Source organism: Chrysemys picta, chromosome 4 (assembly GCF_011386835.1).
Source record: "Chrysemys picta bellii isolate R12L10 chromosome 4, ASM1138683v2, whole genome shotgun sequence".
Taxonomy (NCBI): Eukaryota; Metazoa; Chordata; order Testudines; family Emydidae; genus Chrysemys; species Chrysemys picta.
Window position 1 is genome coordinate 147,839,288 of NC_088794.1, and position 12,563 is coordinate 147,851,850.

The 12,563-nt window shown below is 50.4% G+C and overlaps 1 protein-coding gene across 9 annotated transcripts in view; it reads left to right on the forward strand.

Moving 5' to 3' along the window:
* The window catches only part of TXNDC16 (thioredoxin domain containing 16), an 82,963-nt gene that overhangs the window by 34,509 nt on the left and 35,891 nt on the right, over positions 1-12,563 (forward strand). For all 9 annotated transcript variants that reach the window (XM_008168592.4, XM_008168593.4, XM_065593932.1 and 6 more), the window contains 4 exons: positions 69-129; positions 2,524-2,644; positions 3,762-3,908; positions 5,230-5,289. In XM_008168592.4, coding sequence (XP_008166814.2) covers positions 69-129; positions 2,524-2,644; positions 3,762-3,908; positions 5,230-5,289 — 389 coding nt within the window. The remainder of the gene's footprint in view (positions 1-68; positions 130-2,523; positions 2,645-3,761; positions 3,909-5,229; positions 5,290-12,563) is intronic.

The window sequence follows — 12,563 nt, forward strand, 5'->3', positions numbered from 1 at the left end:
GGCAGTATCCAGGGGAGAATGTTACTTTATCCATGACACCATTTAACATCTGATTTATATTTTGACAGGGACTCCGTACATCTGAACGTTTTTCTCCAATCTAACATAGCCCTCAAGACAGCAGAAGAGGTTAGTTGTTGTATTTATTCATGACACGATTGGTTCACGTTTAATCTGATTGCTTTAACATAGTGCACTTCCCGGCAGAAGTTCAAGGTGTTATTTTTTTCACGATTGTTTTCCTCGCTATTCTTTAACCAATCCTCTTGGACGCGTAAAACTGACATTTCTTCCCTTATCAATGCATATCGGCCCGGGCTCGTTAGTGTAGGGCTGCTCATGGCTGCCGACACTGAGCTACTGGCCAGGTCTACACTATAAACGTACATCGGTATAAGTACGTCGCTGAGGGGTGTGAAAAATCCACCACCCAGCGCGACACAGTTCTACCGACCTAACGCCCCCGTGCAGACAGCGTTGTGTCGATGGGAGAGCTCCTCCCGCCCACATTGTGTTACCTGCACACATTAGGGCACCAGGATAAGGCCTTTGTCTGCAGCCATATTGTAAAGCCTAAGCCTACGGCCTTCGTCTGCAGCCAGATTAAAAGAGCAGTCGTTACCTGAGAAGCAGGAATTCACATCCTGTCCTAATAGCACCCACTATCACCAGATAAAGACAGATCTTAAGATGGTTAAAGAAAACCTAGTTGGATAGCATCCTGTCTGGCAAGAATTCACCTCTCAACCGTTGTGGTTGTGAAATCCTCATTTCTATATTGTTTTGTCACCAGCGCCTCTCATGGAGGTGGCTTCATTATACAGGGGGAGGGATAGCTCAGTGGTTTGAGCATTGGCCTGCTAAACCCCCAGTTGTGAGTTCAATTCTTGAGGGGGCCATTTAGGGATCAGGGGCAAAAATCTGTCAGGGGGGCAGGAGCTGGGCCCAGATTTGTTCAAAAGTTCATCGCTGAAGAAGGATCATCCAGTGTTGAGGACACTAACTTGGAGCTCTGGGTGCTAGTCCCTGCCCTGCTACAGATTTTCTTTGTGACCATGGGCAAGTCACGTAGCCGCTCGGTGCCTGAGTTCCTCACCTGTAAAATGGGGTAGTAGCACTGCCTCACAGGGGTGTTTTGTAGAAAAAATAGGTTACAAGCTTGTGAGGTGCCCAGGTGGTCCCTAGGTGGGGATTGTATGATTACCTGAGGTATGTAAAACAGAAATCTGTCAAGATTGTAGTCACAGTTCCTATTCCTCTCTGATAGATTTCAGTCTCATTTTGATTGCAAGTTGCGATTGTAGGGGCTGTCTGTATTGTATGTCTCATACAGCACCAAGCACGTAAATACAAATTAATAAGGGTATTTCGTGGTGCTGCACAAAATAACCCCTTAGCGGAAGGGTAGATGTTCATGTTACACAAAGCAGGCCTTTGCTTTATGGTTTGTAACAGAGGAAGAAGGTAGAATCCGGGCACGAATCTAAGTTAGGGGAAGGAAAAGTTCTTGGACTCCGATCTGAATGGGAGACCTTTCTATGCTAGAATCCTTCTCCGTGTCAGGGTTGTGGTTACTCCGCTGCAAACGTTCGTTAGAATTCTTATTTTCTGGGAAGACCAATAATGCATCAGCGTTCCATTAACGTTCTTAATCATCTCAGGGGAACTGCCCGTGGCCCCAGCAGTTTGTCTGAAACGGACGGGCGATGGTATCCACCTGCAGAGCAGAGTTTCCAGTGAACGTGTTGCATAATTTGTAGACGTCTGCAAAAGCAGGTGTTAGCCGGTCGGCAGCTTTTCGCGGGTCATGGGACACTGATGTTGCCTCCTGATCGAGGCCGGCAGCCAAGCGCACACAGGTCTGTCACTGGAGGGAAAACAGACGCAGAGGCAACAATCAGGCGTGTTTTGAGTAAGATCTGCATGAAAAAGAGGCTTGCTCCAGTGCTCCTTTTTCACCAGTGCCAGTGGCTGGAGCACATTAATGGCAAACCACAGGGCTGGGAACCCTCTAGATTAGTATTAACATGGGGTTTTAAAGCTACAGTCCAGAGACAGTAGGAACTGCCTGGTCCCAATACTGAACCCTGCAGGGTAACTCCCATCGGGGAAGGGGTGTTGGCAGGGTAGTTCTTGTGGCAGCATTGTCTCCCCAGTTTGTTGCTGTTGCTCCCAGTTCTTGCCAGCTGCTCTGTGCTGACTGTACTTTTGCCAGGGGAATAGGAGAGGGGAAGAGGAGAGTCACCCGGCGGACACCACAGCGACCCTCCGGGCAGGAGGAGGAACTGCAGAGGCATCTCGACTTGGATGCCTGACGTTCCAGCTGCCGAATGTGAGAGTGTGGAGCCATGTGCAGCAGCCCTAGAAGCCTATTGACATGTCCAAAAACAAACAAAAAGTGGCCACATGGTGCCATTGAGCGCCCTCTTGCCCTCATTTTCTATTGCAGCGACTCCAGCCATTCCAGAGCACAGGTGCAAATAAATGCCCTTGTGTCCCAGCTGGTATTTTTCTCTTCCCCAGGGTGCGCCGATCAAATACCTGGTTTTGGAAGACACTGATGAAATAATAGCCCTTGTGGAAGACGAGATAAAGGGCGAACAGATCCAGGAAGATGAGGATGAAAGTGACAGTAATGACCCGGGTAACGTTGGTGTTTGGAATTCTCCTTTTCACACTCAGTCCCGTGCTAGTTAAATACTAAGGAGAGTTACTCATACAACTAGTGCCTCCTTGCTAGAGACATTCTGAAACATATAGAAGTACTGTAGTCGCATTGGCCTACGTGATCCAAACCGGCTTGGGGCCTTAATTTTTAAGTGTCCAACTCGAGACAGGGCGGGTGCTCGTCACTGTCAGAAAACCAGGCCCCTTTGAGGTATTTCAGGTCAGGCCCCCAAAATCTGGAGCCACTTTTGAAAATATACGCTGCCCTCTTTTGAGTGCCTATGTGTGCTGTGCTCAAATCCCATTTGTCTTACATGCCCGTGTAAGTCTTCCTTTAAAATACATTCCTAGAAAGTTGCTCATGTTTTCCAGTAATTTCACATAAGAGCTAAAGGAAACGGCCAAAATGAAGAAAGAAACAGTTGGTGTGAGTCTGAGGAAAACAAAAATGTGAATGGGATTCCTAGATAAAAGTATTCTTTATTCCAAGGGTTACATCCTCAGCTGGCATAACTCTGCATCTTTCTATTCATTTTGGTGAAGCTCAGAGTTCCTAGCAGAATAGTGTTAAATAGTACACTTCTACCCTGATATAACGCTGTCCTCGGGAGCCAAAAAATCTTACTGTGTTATAGGTGAAACCGCGTTATATCGAACTTGCTTTGATCCGCCGGAGCGCGCAGCCCCGCCCCCCCGGAGCACTGCTTTACCGCGTTATATCCGAATTCCTGTTATATTGGGGTAGAGGTGTATATCAGTAGCAAGTCTTGTCTGCTGCTTATTACACTGATCAGAACAGTCTCCCGCTTGTTCCCCATCTGCCTGTCCTAGCCACCTCTTGTTTCTCATCTCATAGTTAGACTGTTAACTCTTTGGGGCGTGGACTGTCTTTGTTGTATGTATGTACAGCATCTAGCACAATGGGGCCCTGATCTTGACTGACCCCTTTAGGTGCTACTGGAATATACATATGCATCATAATAAATTGCTTGGTTTCTTCCTGCTTTTGCGTTTGGTCTTTTCAAACCCTGGCAAACGTTGAGTTCCTGCTGCATCTGTGTGCTCGTGTTTATGTGTACGTTGATTTGCTCTAGACGTTCAAGATGACCAGGTGATGGAAGCGGTTTACAGAGACAGGAAGCGAGAACTCCCTTTGGAACTCATCCCTACCCTGACAGAAGAAACTTTTAATGCTGCTCTGATGGAGACCGCCCACATGGTGGTGCTATTCTATGCCAGTTGTGAGTACAATACACATATCCATATCACGGTGGGTGCACATTTCTTGTAGAGTTTAGTATATTGTTAGAGTGCCTGTATTTATTTACAAAAAGAACAGGAGTACTTGTGGCACCTTAGAGATTAACAAATTTATTAGAGCTAGGGTGACCAGACAGCAAGTGTGAAAAATCGGGACAAGGGGTGGGGGGTAATAGGAACCTATATAAGAAAAAGACCCAAAAATCGGGATTGTCCCTATAAAATCGGGACATCTGGTCACCCTAATTAGAGCATAAGCTTTCGTGGACTACAGCCCACTTCTTCGGATGCATATAGAGTGGAATAAATATTGAGGAGATATATATATGCATATATATATATGCAAATATTGAGGAGATATATATATGCATATAGAGTGGAATAAATATTGAGGAGATATATATATCTCCTCAATATTTATTCCACTCTATATGCATCCGAAGAAGTGGGCTGTAGTCCACGAAAGCTTATGCTCTAATAAATTTGTTAGTCTCTAAGGTGCCACAAGTACTCCTGTTCTTTTTACGGATACAGACTAACACGGCTGCTATTCTGAAACCTGTATTTATTTAGTTATTTCTATTTAAATAATAGCTGAAAAGATGCCTGTGTGAGGCTCCAGGTGTCCTCACGCACCCTGAACAATACAATTACATCAATTTCTGTAGTAGATTAATACTGAACAGAGATAAGCTTTTTATTTTTGAAGGTCTCCATATAAAATACCTAGGTATTTCTTTTGTAGTGACATATACATTCAGTGTAATTCTACCTTCCGCATAGCAATCCTAATGCCAGAACAATTCACTACGTTAAATTGGAGAGCTACTGTCGCTGTCTGTCATGATGGCAAAGCTTGAGACACCGAAGAAGCATGATCTATAGCGGGGTAGGCAACCTATGGCACAGGTGCCGAAGGTGGCACGTGAGCTGATTTTCAGTGGCACTCACACTGCCCCGGTCCTGGCCACCAGTCTGGGGGGCTCTGCATTTTAATTTAATTTTAAATGAAGCTTCTTAAACATTTTAAAAACCTTATTTACTTTACATACAGCAATAGTTTAGTTATATATTATAGACTTATAGAAAGAGACCTTCTAAAAATGTTAAAATGTATTACCGGCACGCGAAACCTTAAATTAGAGTGAATAAATGAAGACTCGGCACACCACTTCTGAAAGGTTGCCGACCCCTGATCTATAGAGAGTAACCCATCCTGTTGACCAGGAGTGACCCCGGCTCTGCCGACAGACAGGCCGTGTGTGATGTAGCGCTATTGACAGTGTCTCTTGTATGTTGCAGGGGAAGCGGTGTCTCTGGCGATGTTGCAATCGTATGTAGAGGTGGCCATTGCGTTAAAAGGTACAGTGCCAAAGCTCCGTTGCATTGTTAAAAAGCAGGCGATGTTCATACCCTCTACCACGTCCTCGTTTTACAAAGGAGGAAGTTTAACTGATGTGTCTATACATAGGCGCCGATTCTGTGGGTGCTCCAGGGCTGGAGCATCCACATGGGAAAAAATGGTGGGTGCTGAGCACCCGCCAGCAGTCCCCCTGGAGCTCCTCCCCCTCCCCGCAGCACCTCCCACCTGCCGGCGGGCCCCACCCATGAGCACCTGCCCCTTCCTCCCAGCGCCTCCCGCCCACCGCAATCAGCAGTTCTGCGGCGTGCAGGATGCGCTGGGAGGGAGGGGAAGGAGTGAGATTGGGGTGTGCTCAAGGGAGGGGGTGATATGGGGTGGGAAGAGGTGGGGCGGTGGTGGGAAGGGGCGGGGGTGGGGCCTTGCGGGAAGGGATGGAGTGGGGGCAGGGCCTGGGCCAGAGCACCCCCTGGCACATTAGAAAGTCGGCGCCGCTGTGTATATGTACAGTGGGTGAAATCCTGGCCAAACTCGCCTTGAGTGCTATGGGGAGAGGATTTCATCCAGGATATATACACGCACATACAGACACCCGAGGGCTGCTCTAACTTCTGCAGGCTTGTAATAGCCCCTTAGAATACATCTACACTGCAATAAAAGACCTGGCCTGGGTCAGCTGACTCAGGCTTGCAGGTCTCGGGCTGTGGGGCTATAAAATTGCAGTGTAGACGTTTGGGCTTGGTCTGGAGCCTGGGCTCACAGACTCTGCGAGGGGGGGAGGATCTCAGAGCCTGGGCTCTCCCCCGAACCTGAACGTCTACACTGCAATTTTATAGCCCCACGAGCCTGATTCAGCGGACCCGGGCTTTGAGACTCGGTGCCGCGGGTTTTTTATTGCCGTGTGGACATACCCTTAGGGGCCATTCTATTGCGAGGATCACTGGAGCTCAGTATTATCCAGACCCGCCCCCAGAATGTCCCCTCCAGTTCCTGACACACCCTCCCTGTACTGGGAGAGCAGCCCAGGAGGGACTAGCATAGAGCAACGCTGGAGGGAATCCCCCGCTGCTGACCGAGGGAGGTGTAAAGTCCTTTTGTGCCACTCTGGGACCTTCACAGGACTGAGAATCTGACCCATAGAGTCAAATTCTGTTTTCTGTTACATTGGTGTAAATCAGTTACTCCATTGACTGCACTGGAGTTATTCCGGACGGAGTAAATGAGAGCAGAAAATGGGTTGCAAGTGGGCATGAATGTGGACAAGTCCAGTCTGAAATATAAATAGCAGCAGGTGTCAAAATATGGTCTTAAGAGCAAGGAACGTGCTAACATCAGGGACTACTCTTATTTGGTATTTGCATTATCGACGCTCCTCTGAGCCCCACGCAGGGATCAGGGCCCCATGTGCTAGGTGCGGTACAGACGTATAAGAAAATGACCGTTCCTGGGCCAAGGAGCACGAGGCTCGTGTGTGAGTTGCTTGCAGTGTGAGGGGTAAACGAATCACTTCCTGGAAACAAGAACGAAAGCCGTGTACGAGATGGGGAAAGTCACCCCTAGGCACTAACAGTCGGTAGCTACAATAAGGAGCACGTAGGCGTGCGCAGGGGGTGTGCCTGGGCACACCCTAATGCAGGGCAGGCACAGCTGTGTGGGGGCGAGGCTATGTGCTCCCGCGGGGCAGCATGTATGGCGCCGTGCTGAGCCAGACACTGCTAGGAGCCTCCCTCATGGTTGAGGGGGGGGGTTGGAAGTGGCGGGGGGCAGTTGGGGGACAGGGAGCAGGGTGGGTTGGGCTAGGGGGTGCGGTGCTCTCACCTCGGGGACAGCTCCCCCGTCCCCAGCATCCCTGCGTGCAGGGGAGAGTCTCGGCAGAGGCAGGGGGAACTCTGTACGCTGCCTCTCTCCCCCCTCCCAATGCTGACCTGGTTCCCAGCCCATTGGCCAGGAACCCCGGCCACTGGGAGCTGTGGGGGGGCGGTGCCAGAGCTGCCTGACCACGCCTCCCCTGCAGGGAGGGGGAGGCAGCTGCAGGCAGAGAGAGCCTCAGGCTATTCTTCAGGGGGACAAGGAGCCCAGGGCAGCCTGGGGGGTTAGCGGGGGTCTGGCACTGGCAGCAGCAAGTGACCTGGCCCCAGCCCGCTCTGCTCCACCCCACTGACTCCCAGCATTGCTCAGTGGTGGGGGTTTGGGGGAGGGGGTGGGGCATGCTGGGGCCGGGTTGCTCGCTGGTGCCAGGCTCCCCGCTAAGCCCCCAGGCTGCCCTGGACCCTGTGTCCCCCTGAAGCACAAGGCCCCCCAAAGCACGGGGTCCAGGGCGGTTGCCCCGATCCGTCCTATGGTTGGGACAGCTCTGCTTGGGCACCACCAAAAATCATACAAACCTGCCACCCCTGATTGGATAGGGGGTGGGATTATGGGGTGGTGGATAGGGGCGGGGCTCTCTGGAGGGGGCGGTCAGGGAGCAGGGGGAGTTGGATGGGGTATGGGAGTCCCGGGGTCTGTCAGGAGGCGGGGGGTGGATAGGGGTCAGGGCAGTCAGGGGACAGGGAGCAAGGAGGGTCGTGGGGGGGGTCTTTGGAGGCGGTGGTCAGGGGACAAGGAGCTGTGGGGAGTTGGATGAGTCAGGAGTTCTGGGGGGGCTGTCAGGAGGCAGGGGTGTGGAGAGGGGTTGGGGGAGGCAGGGAGCAGGGGGGTTGTATGGGTCGGGAGTTCTGGGGGTCCTGTCAGGGGGTGGGGAGCAGTTGGATAAGCGTGGGAGTTCTGGGCGTCTGTCTGGGGGCGGGGGTGTGGATAAGGGTCGGTGCAGTCAGGGGACAGGTAGAGTCCTAGGGGGGCAGTCAGGGGACAAGGAGCAGGGAGGCTTAGGTAGGGGGTGGGGTCCTGGGGGGCAGTTAGGGGCAGGGGTCCCAGGAGGGGGTAGTTAGGAGACAAGGAGCAGAGGGGGTTGGGGGTTCTGAGGGGGGAAGTCAGAGGGCGGGAAGTAGGAGGGAGTGGATGGGGGCAGGGTGGGGGAAGGGCTAGGGCATGGCAGGGGCGGGGCGGGGCTCCCTGGCTGCACACCCTAATGAAATGGGCTGCGCACGCCTATGAAGGAGCAGTTACAGCAAACATGAGGACAGTGGCAGAAGGTGAAATAACTCTTGGGCACAAAGAGGCAAGAACCTGCCATAGCAGGATGCCCGGGTGAGACTCCCGGGGGTACCCAGGGTTGGGAGGTACCGCACCACAGCCTGCCCTTAGTGCGAAGCAATCTTGTCTGCACCTGCTGTGGGTCAGCTCCCTGAAAATCCCAGCCTCTGGCACAAGCACTGCCTTCCAGGCCTCTGCAGGCTTTGCTCTCTCTGGACAGGTAGCAATAGATACATCCCCTGCAGTGTCCATCCCCTTCTCCACGAGACACTCACCGAGTCACCAGGCCTGCTCTTCCCAAAGGAACAGTACTTTGCTTAAGCACTGAGATATATTTCCAGGGAAAACAAGAACAGGTTTCTTGCCAAAGATTAGAGATTCAAATAATAGTGAGTCCGAATATTGGAAACCAGCGGTTACATATAAAAGAAAATCATAACACGCTTTCTAGAGACTCTACTGAATGAAAAGTCACTCTCTTGTCTAAAGAAGTTTATCGCACCCAAAGTTCTCTACAGTGGTTTCAGCCAAGCCTGAACTTTTGATGTACACCTCCAGATAGGGTTCACTCCCCCTAACTCTTCCTGTTAGATTTTGTTTTCCCTCTGATGTCCTCACAGTCCTTCATTTGCCTTCAGCTCAGACTCATGATAGGTGAATCATTGTGAAGGAGACAGTGTTCAATTGACATGTAAACAATAGATGCTACCGACTTTACAGTCTTATTTTCAGTGTCTATACACATAACTCCGTACTCAGTATCTGTACGTACATTTCACGATACTAATGACCAGCGTGACACTGGCTCTCATTTGAGACCTCATGCGACATTCTTTGGTGAACCCAAATGTACATACCAGAATCTGGAGTTTCTTGTAAGCCCCTTGACAACTGGCAGTAGGAGATTCTTGGGTCACAACCCCCAAACCAAGGAATGTAAAACAATGATGCCCTTGGGGGATGGACACTGTCCTAATTACCTGTAAAGCCTCATAGACCTATAGCAATGTAGAGCTGGAAGGGACCTCGAGAAGTCAAGTCCATCCCCCTGCACTGTGGCAAGGCCAAGTAAACCGAGACCATCCCTGACAGTTGTTTGTCCAACTTGTTTTTAAAATCTGCCAATGATGGGGATTCCATGACCTCCCTTGGAAGCCTATTCCAGAGCTTAATAACTCTGACAGTTAGAAATTTTTTCCTAATATCTAACCTAGATCTCCCTTGCTGCAGATTAAGCCCATGACTTCTTGTCCTACTTTCAGTGGACAAGGAGAACAGTTGATCACCTCCTCTTTATAACAGCCCTTAACATATTGGAAGACTGTTATCAGGTTCCCCCTCAGTCTTCTTTTCTTAAAAAAACAGGGCTTGTTTAGTCTTAGCCTTTCCTGATAGATAAGGTTTTCTAAACCTTTGATCATTTTTGTTGCTCTCCTCTGGACTCTTTCCAATTAGTCCACATCTTTCCTGAAATGTGGTAACCAGAATTGGACACAGTCCTCCAGCTGAGCCCTCACCAATTCTGAATAGGGGGGGACAATTACCTTCTGTGTCTTACAAACAATACTCCTTTTATTAAACCCCAGAATCTTATTAGCCTTTTTTGTAGCTGCATCATGCATATTCAGTCTGTGGTCCACCGTAACTCCCAGATCCTTTCCAGCAGTACTACTGCCTAGCCAATTATTCCCCATTTTGTAGTTGCGCACTTGATTTTTCCTTCCTAAGTGAAGTACTTTGCACTTGTCTTTATTGAGTTTCATCTTGTTGAATTTAGACCAATTCTCCAATTTGTCAAGGTCATTTTGAATTTTAAACTTTGTCCTCCAAAATGCTTGTGTAACCCACACACCTCCTGGGTGTGGTGCTCTGTCCCATCTAGTGGCACCGAGACCACGTAGCGAGAGATTAATGAGTCTGCTCTACGGCCTTAGCTAAGAGCCCATTGCTTTTTAGCTCATGCGGTAGAGGCTCATGCACTAAACTCCAGAGGTCTCAGGTTCGATCCCGCCCACCGATGACCGGGGTTTGTCGGCATTACACTTGCAACCCCCTCCCAGCTTGGTGTCATCTGCAGATTTCATAAGCATACTCTCTACTCCATAATCCAAATCATTAACGAAAATATTGAATAATACCAGACTCAGGACAGACCTCTGGGAGGGCTTATCTAGTGGGGTTCTGCAATTTGACAGCAAGCCCTTGATAACTACTCTTTGAGTATGGTCTTTCCACCAGTTGTGCACCCACCTTATAGAAATTTCATTTAGACCACATTTCCCTAGTTGGCTTATGAGACTATCATGCAGAACTGTGTCAAAAGCCATCCTAAAATCAAGGTATATCACATCTACTGCTTCCTCCCTTTCCATTAGGTCAGTAATCCTATCAAAGGCCTTGTCTACACTACGAGAGTAGTTCGATTTTACTTGCATCGAATTTTTGTAATCGATATTGCAAAGTCGAACGTGTGTGTCCACACTAAGGACAGTAATTCGACTTTGTGCGTCCACACTAACGGTGATAGCGTCGACATTCGAAGCGGTGCACTGTGGTCAGCTATCCCACAGTTCCCGCAGTCCCCTCTGCCCATTGGAATTCTGGGTGTAGCCGGCAATGCCTTCTGGGTAACAAAATGAGTCGAGGGTGCTTTTGGGAAACTGTCGTCATCCGTCCATCACTCCCGCCCTCCCTCCCTGAAAGCGCCGGCGGGAAAACAGTTCGCGCGCTTTTCCAGTCATTGACAGCGCGGACGCCACTGTACTCCGAGCATGGAGCCCGCTGCGACCATCGCTGCAGTTGTGGCCGCTCTCAACGTCTCGCAGCTTATCATAAAGGTTTCCCTGAGGCAGATGCAGAAAAGTCAGGCGAGGAGGCTACGGCACCGCGGTGATGTCCTGAAGTCTGAGAGTAGCACAGACCTGTCAGAAAGCAGGCGACCCAGCGCCGAGGACATCACAGTGGCAATGGGTCATGTTGATGCCGTGGAACGGCGATTCTGGGCACGGGAAACAAGCACTGAGTGGTGGGACCGCATAGTGCTGCAGGTCTGGGATGAATCCCAGTGGCTGCGAAACTTTCGCATGCGGAAGGGAACTTTCCTGGAACTTTGTGAGTTGCTGTCCCCTGCCCTGAAGCGCAGTGACACCCGGTTGCGAGCTGCACTGAGTGTACAGAAGCGAGTGGCCATAGCCCTCTGGAAGCTTGCAACGCCAGACAGCTACCGGTCAGTCGCGAACCAGTTTGGGGTGGGCAAATCTACCGTGGGGGTTGTTGTGATGCAAGTAGCCAAGGCAATCGTTGATGTACTGCTGCCAAAGGTAGTGACCCTGGGAAACGTGGAGGCGATCATAGATGGCTTCGCAGCGATGGGATTCCCAAACTGCGGTGGGGCCATAGATGGAACTCACATCCCTATCCTGGCACCGGACCACCAGGCCACCCAGTACATTAACCGAAAGGGCTACTTTTCCATGGTGCTGCAAGCACTGGTGGACCACAGGGGACGTTTTACCAACATCTACGTGGGATGGCCGGGCAAGGTTCATGACGCTCGTGTTTTCAGGAACTCTGGTCTGTTTAGACGGCTGCAACAAGGTATTTACTTCCCGGACCACAAAATAACTGTTGGGGATGTGGAGATGCCTATAGTCATCCTCGGGGACCCAGCCTACCCGCTAATGCCCTGGCTCATGAAGCCCTATACTGGCGCCCTGGACACTGAAAAAGAACTCTTCAACTACCGGCTGAGCAAGTGCAGAATGGTGGTGGAGTGTGCTTTTGGCCGTCTCAAGGGGAGATGGAGAAGCTTACTGACTCGCTGTGATCTCAGCGAAACCAATATCCCCATTGTTATAGCAGCTTGCTGTGTGCTCCACAATCTCTGTGAGAGCAAGGGGGAGACCTTTATGGCGGGGTGGGAGGTTGAGGAAAATAGCCTGGCTGGTGATTACTCACAGCCAGACAGCCGGGCGATTAGAAGAGACCAGCGGGAAGCGCTGTGCATCCGGGAGGCTTTGAAAGCAAAGTTCCTGAGTGAGCAGGGTAACCTGTGACTTTATAGTTTGTGTACTGAGAAGCTAAACCTGCCCCCGTTTCTTTACCCAGTTAATGTTGACTATCCTATCCAGTTACATACCCCCTT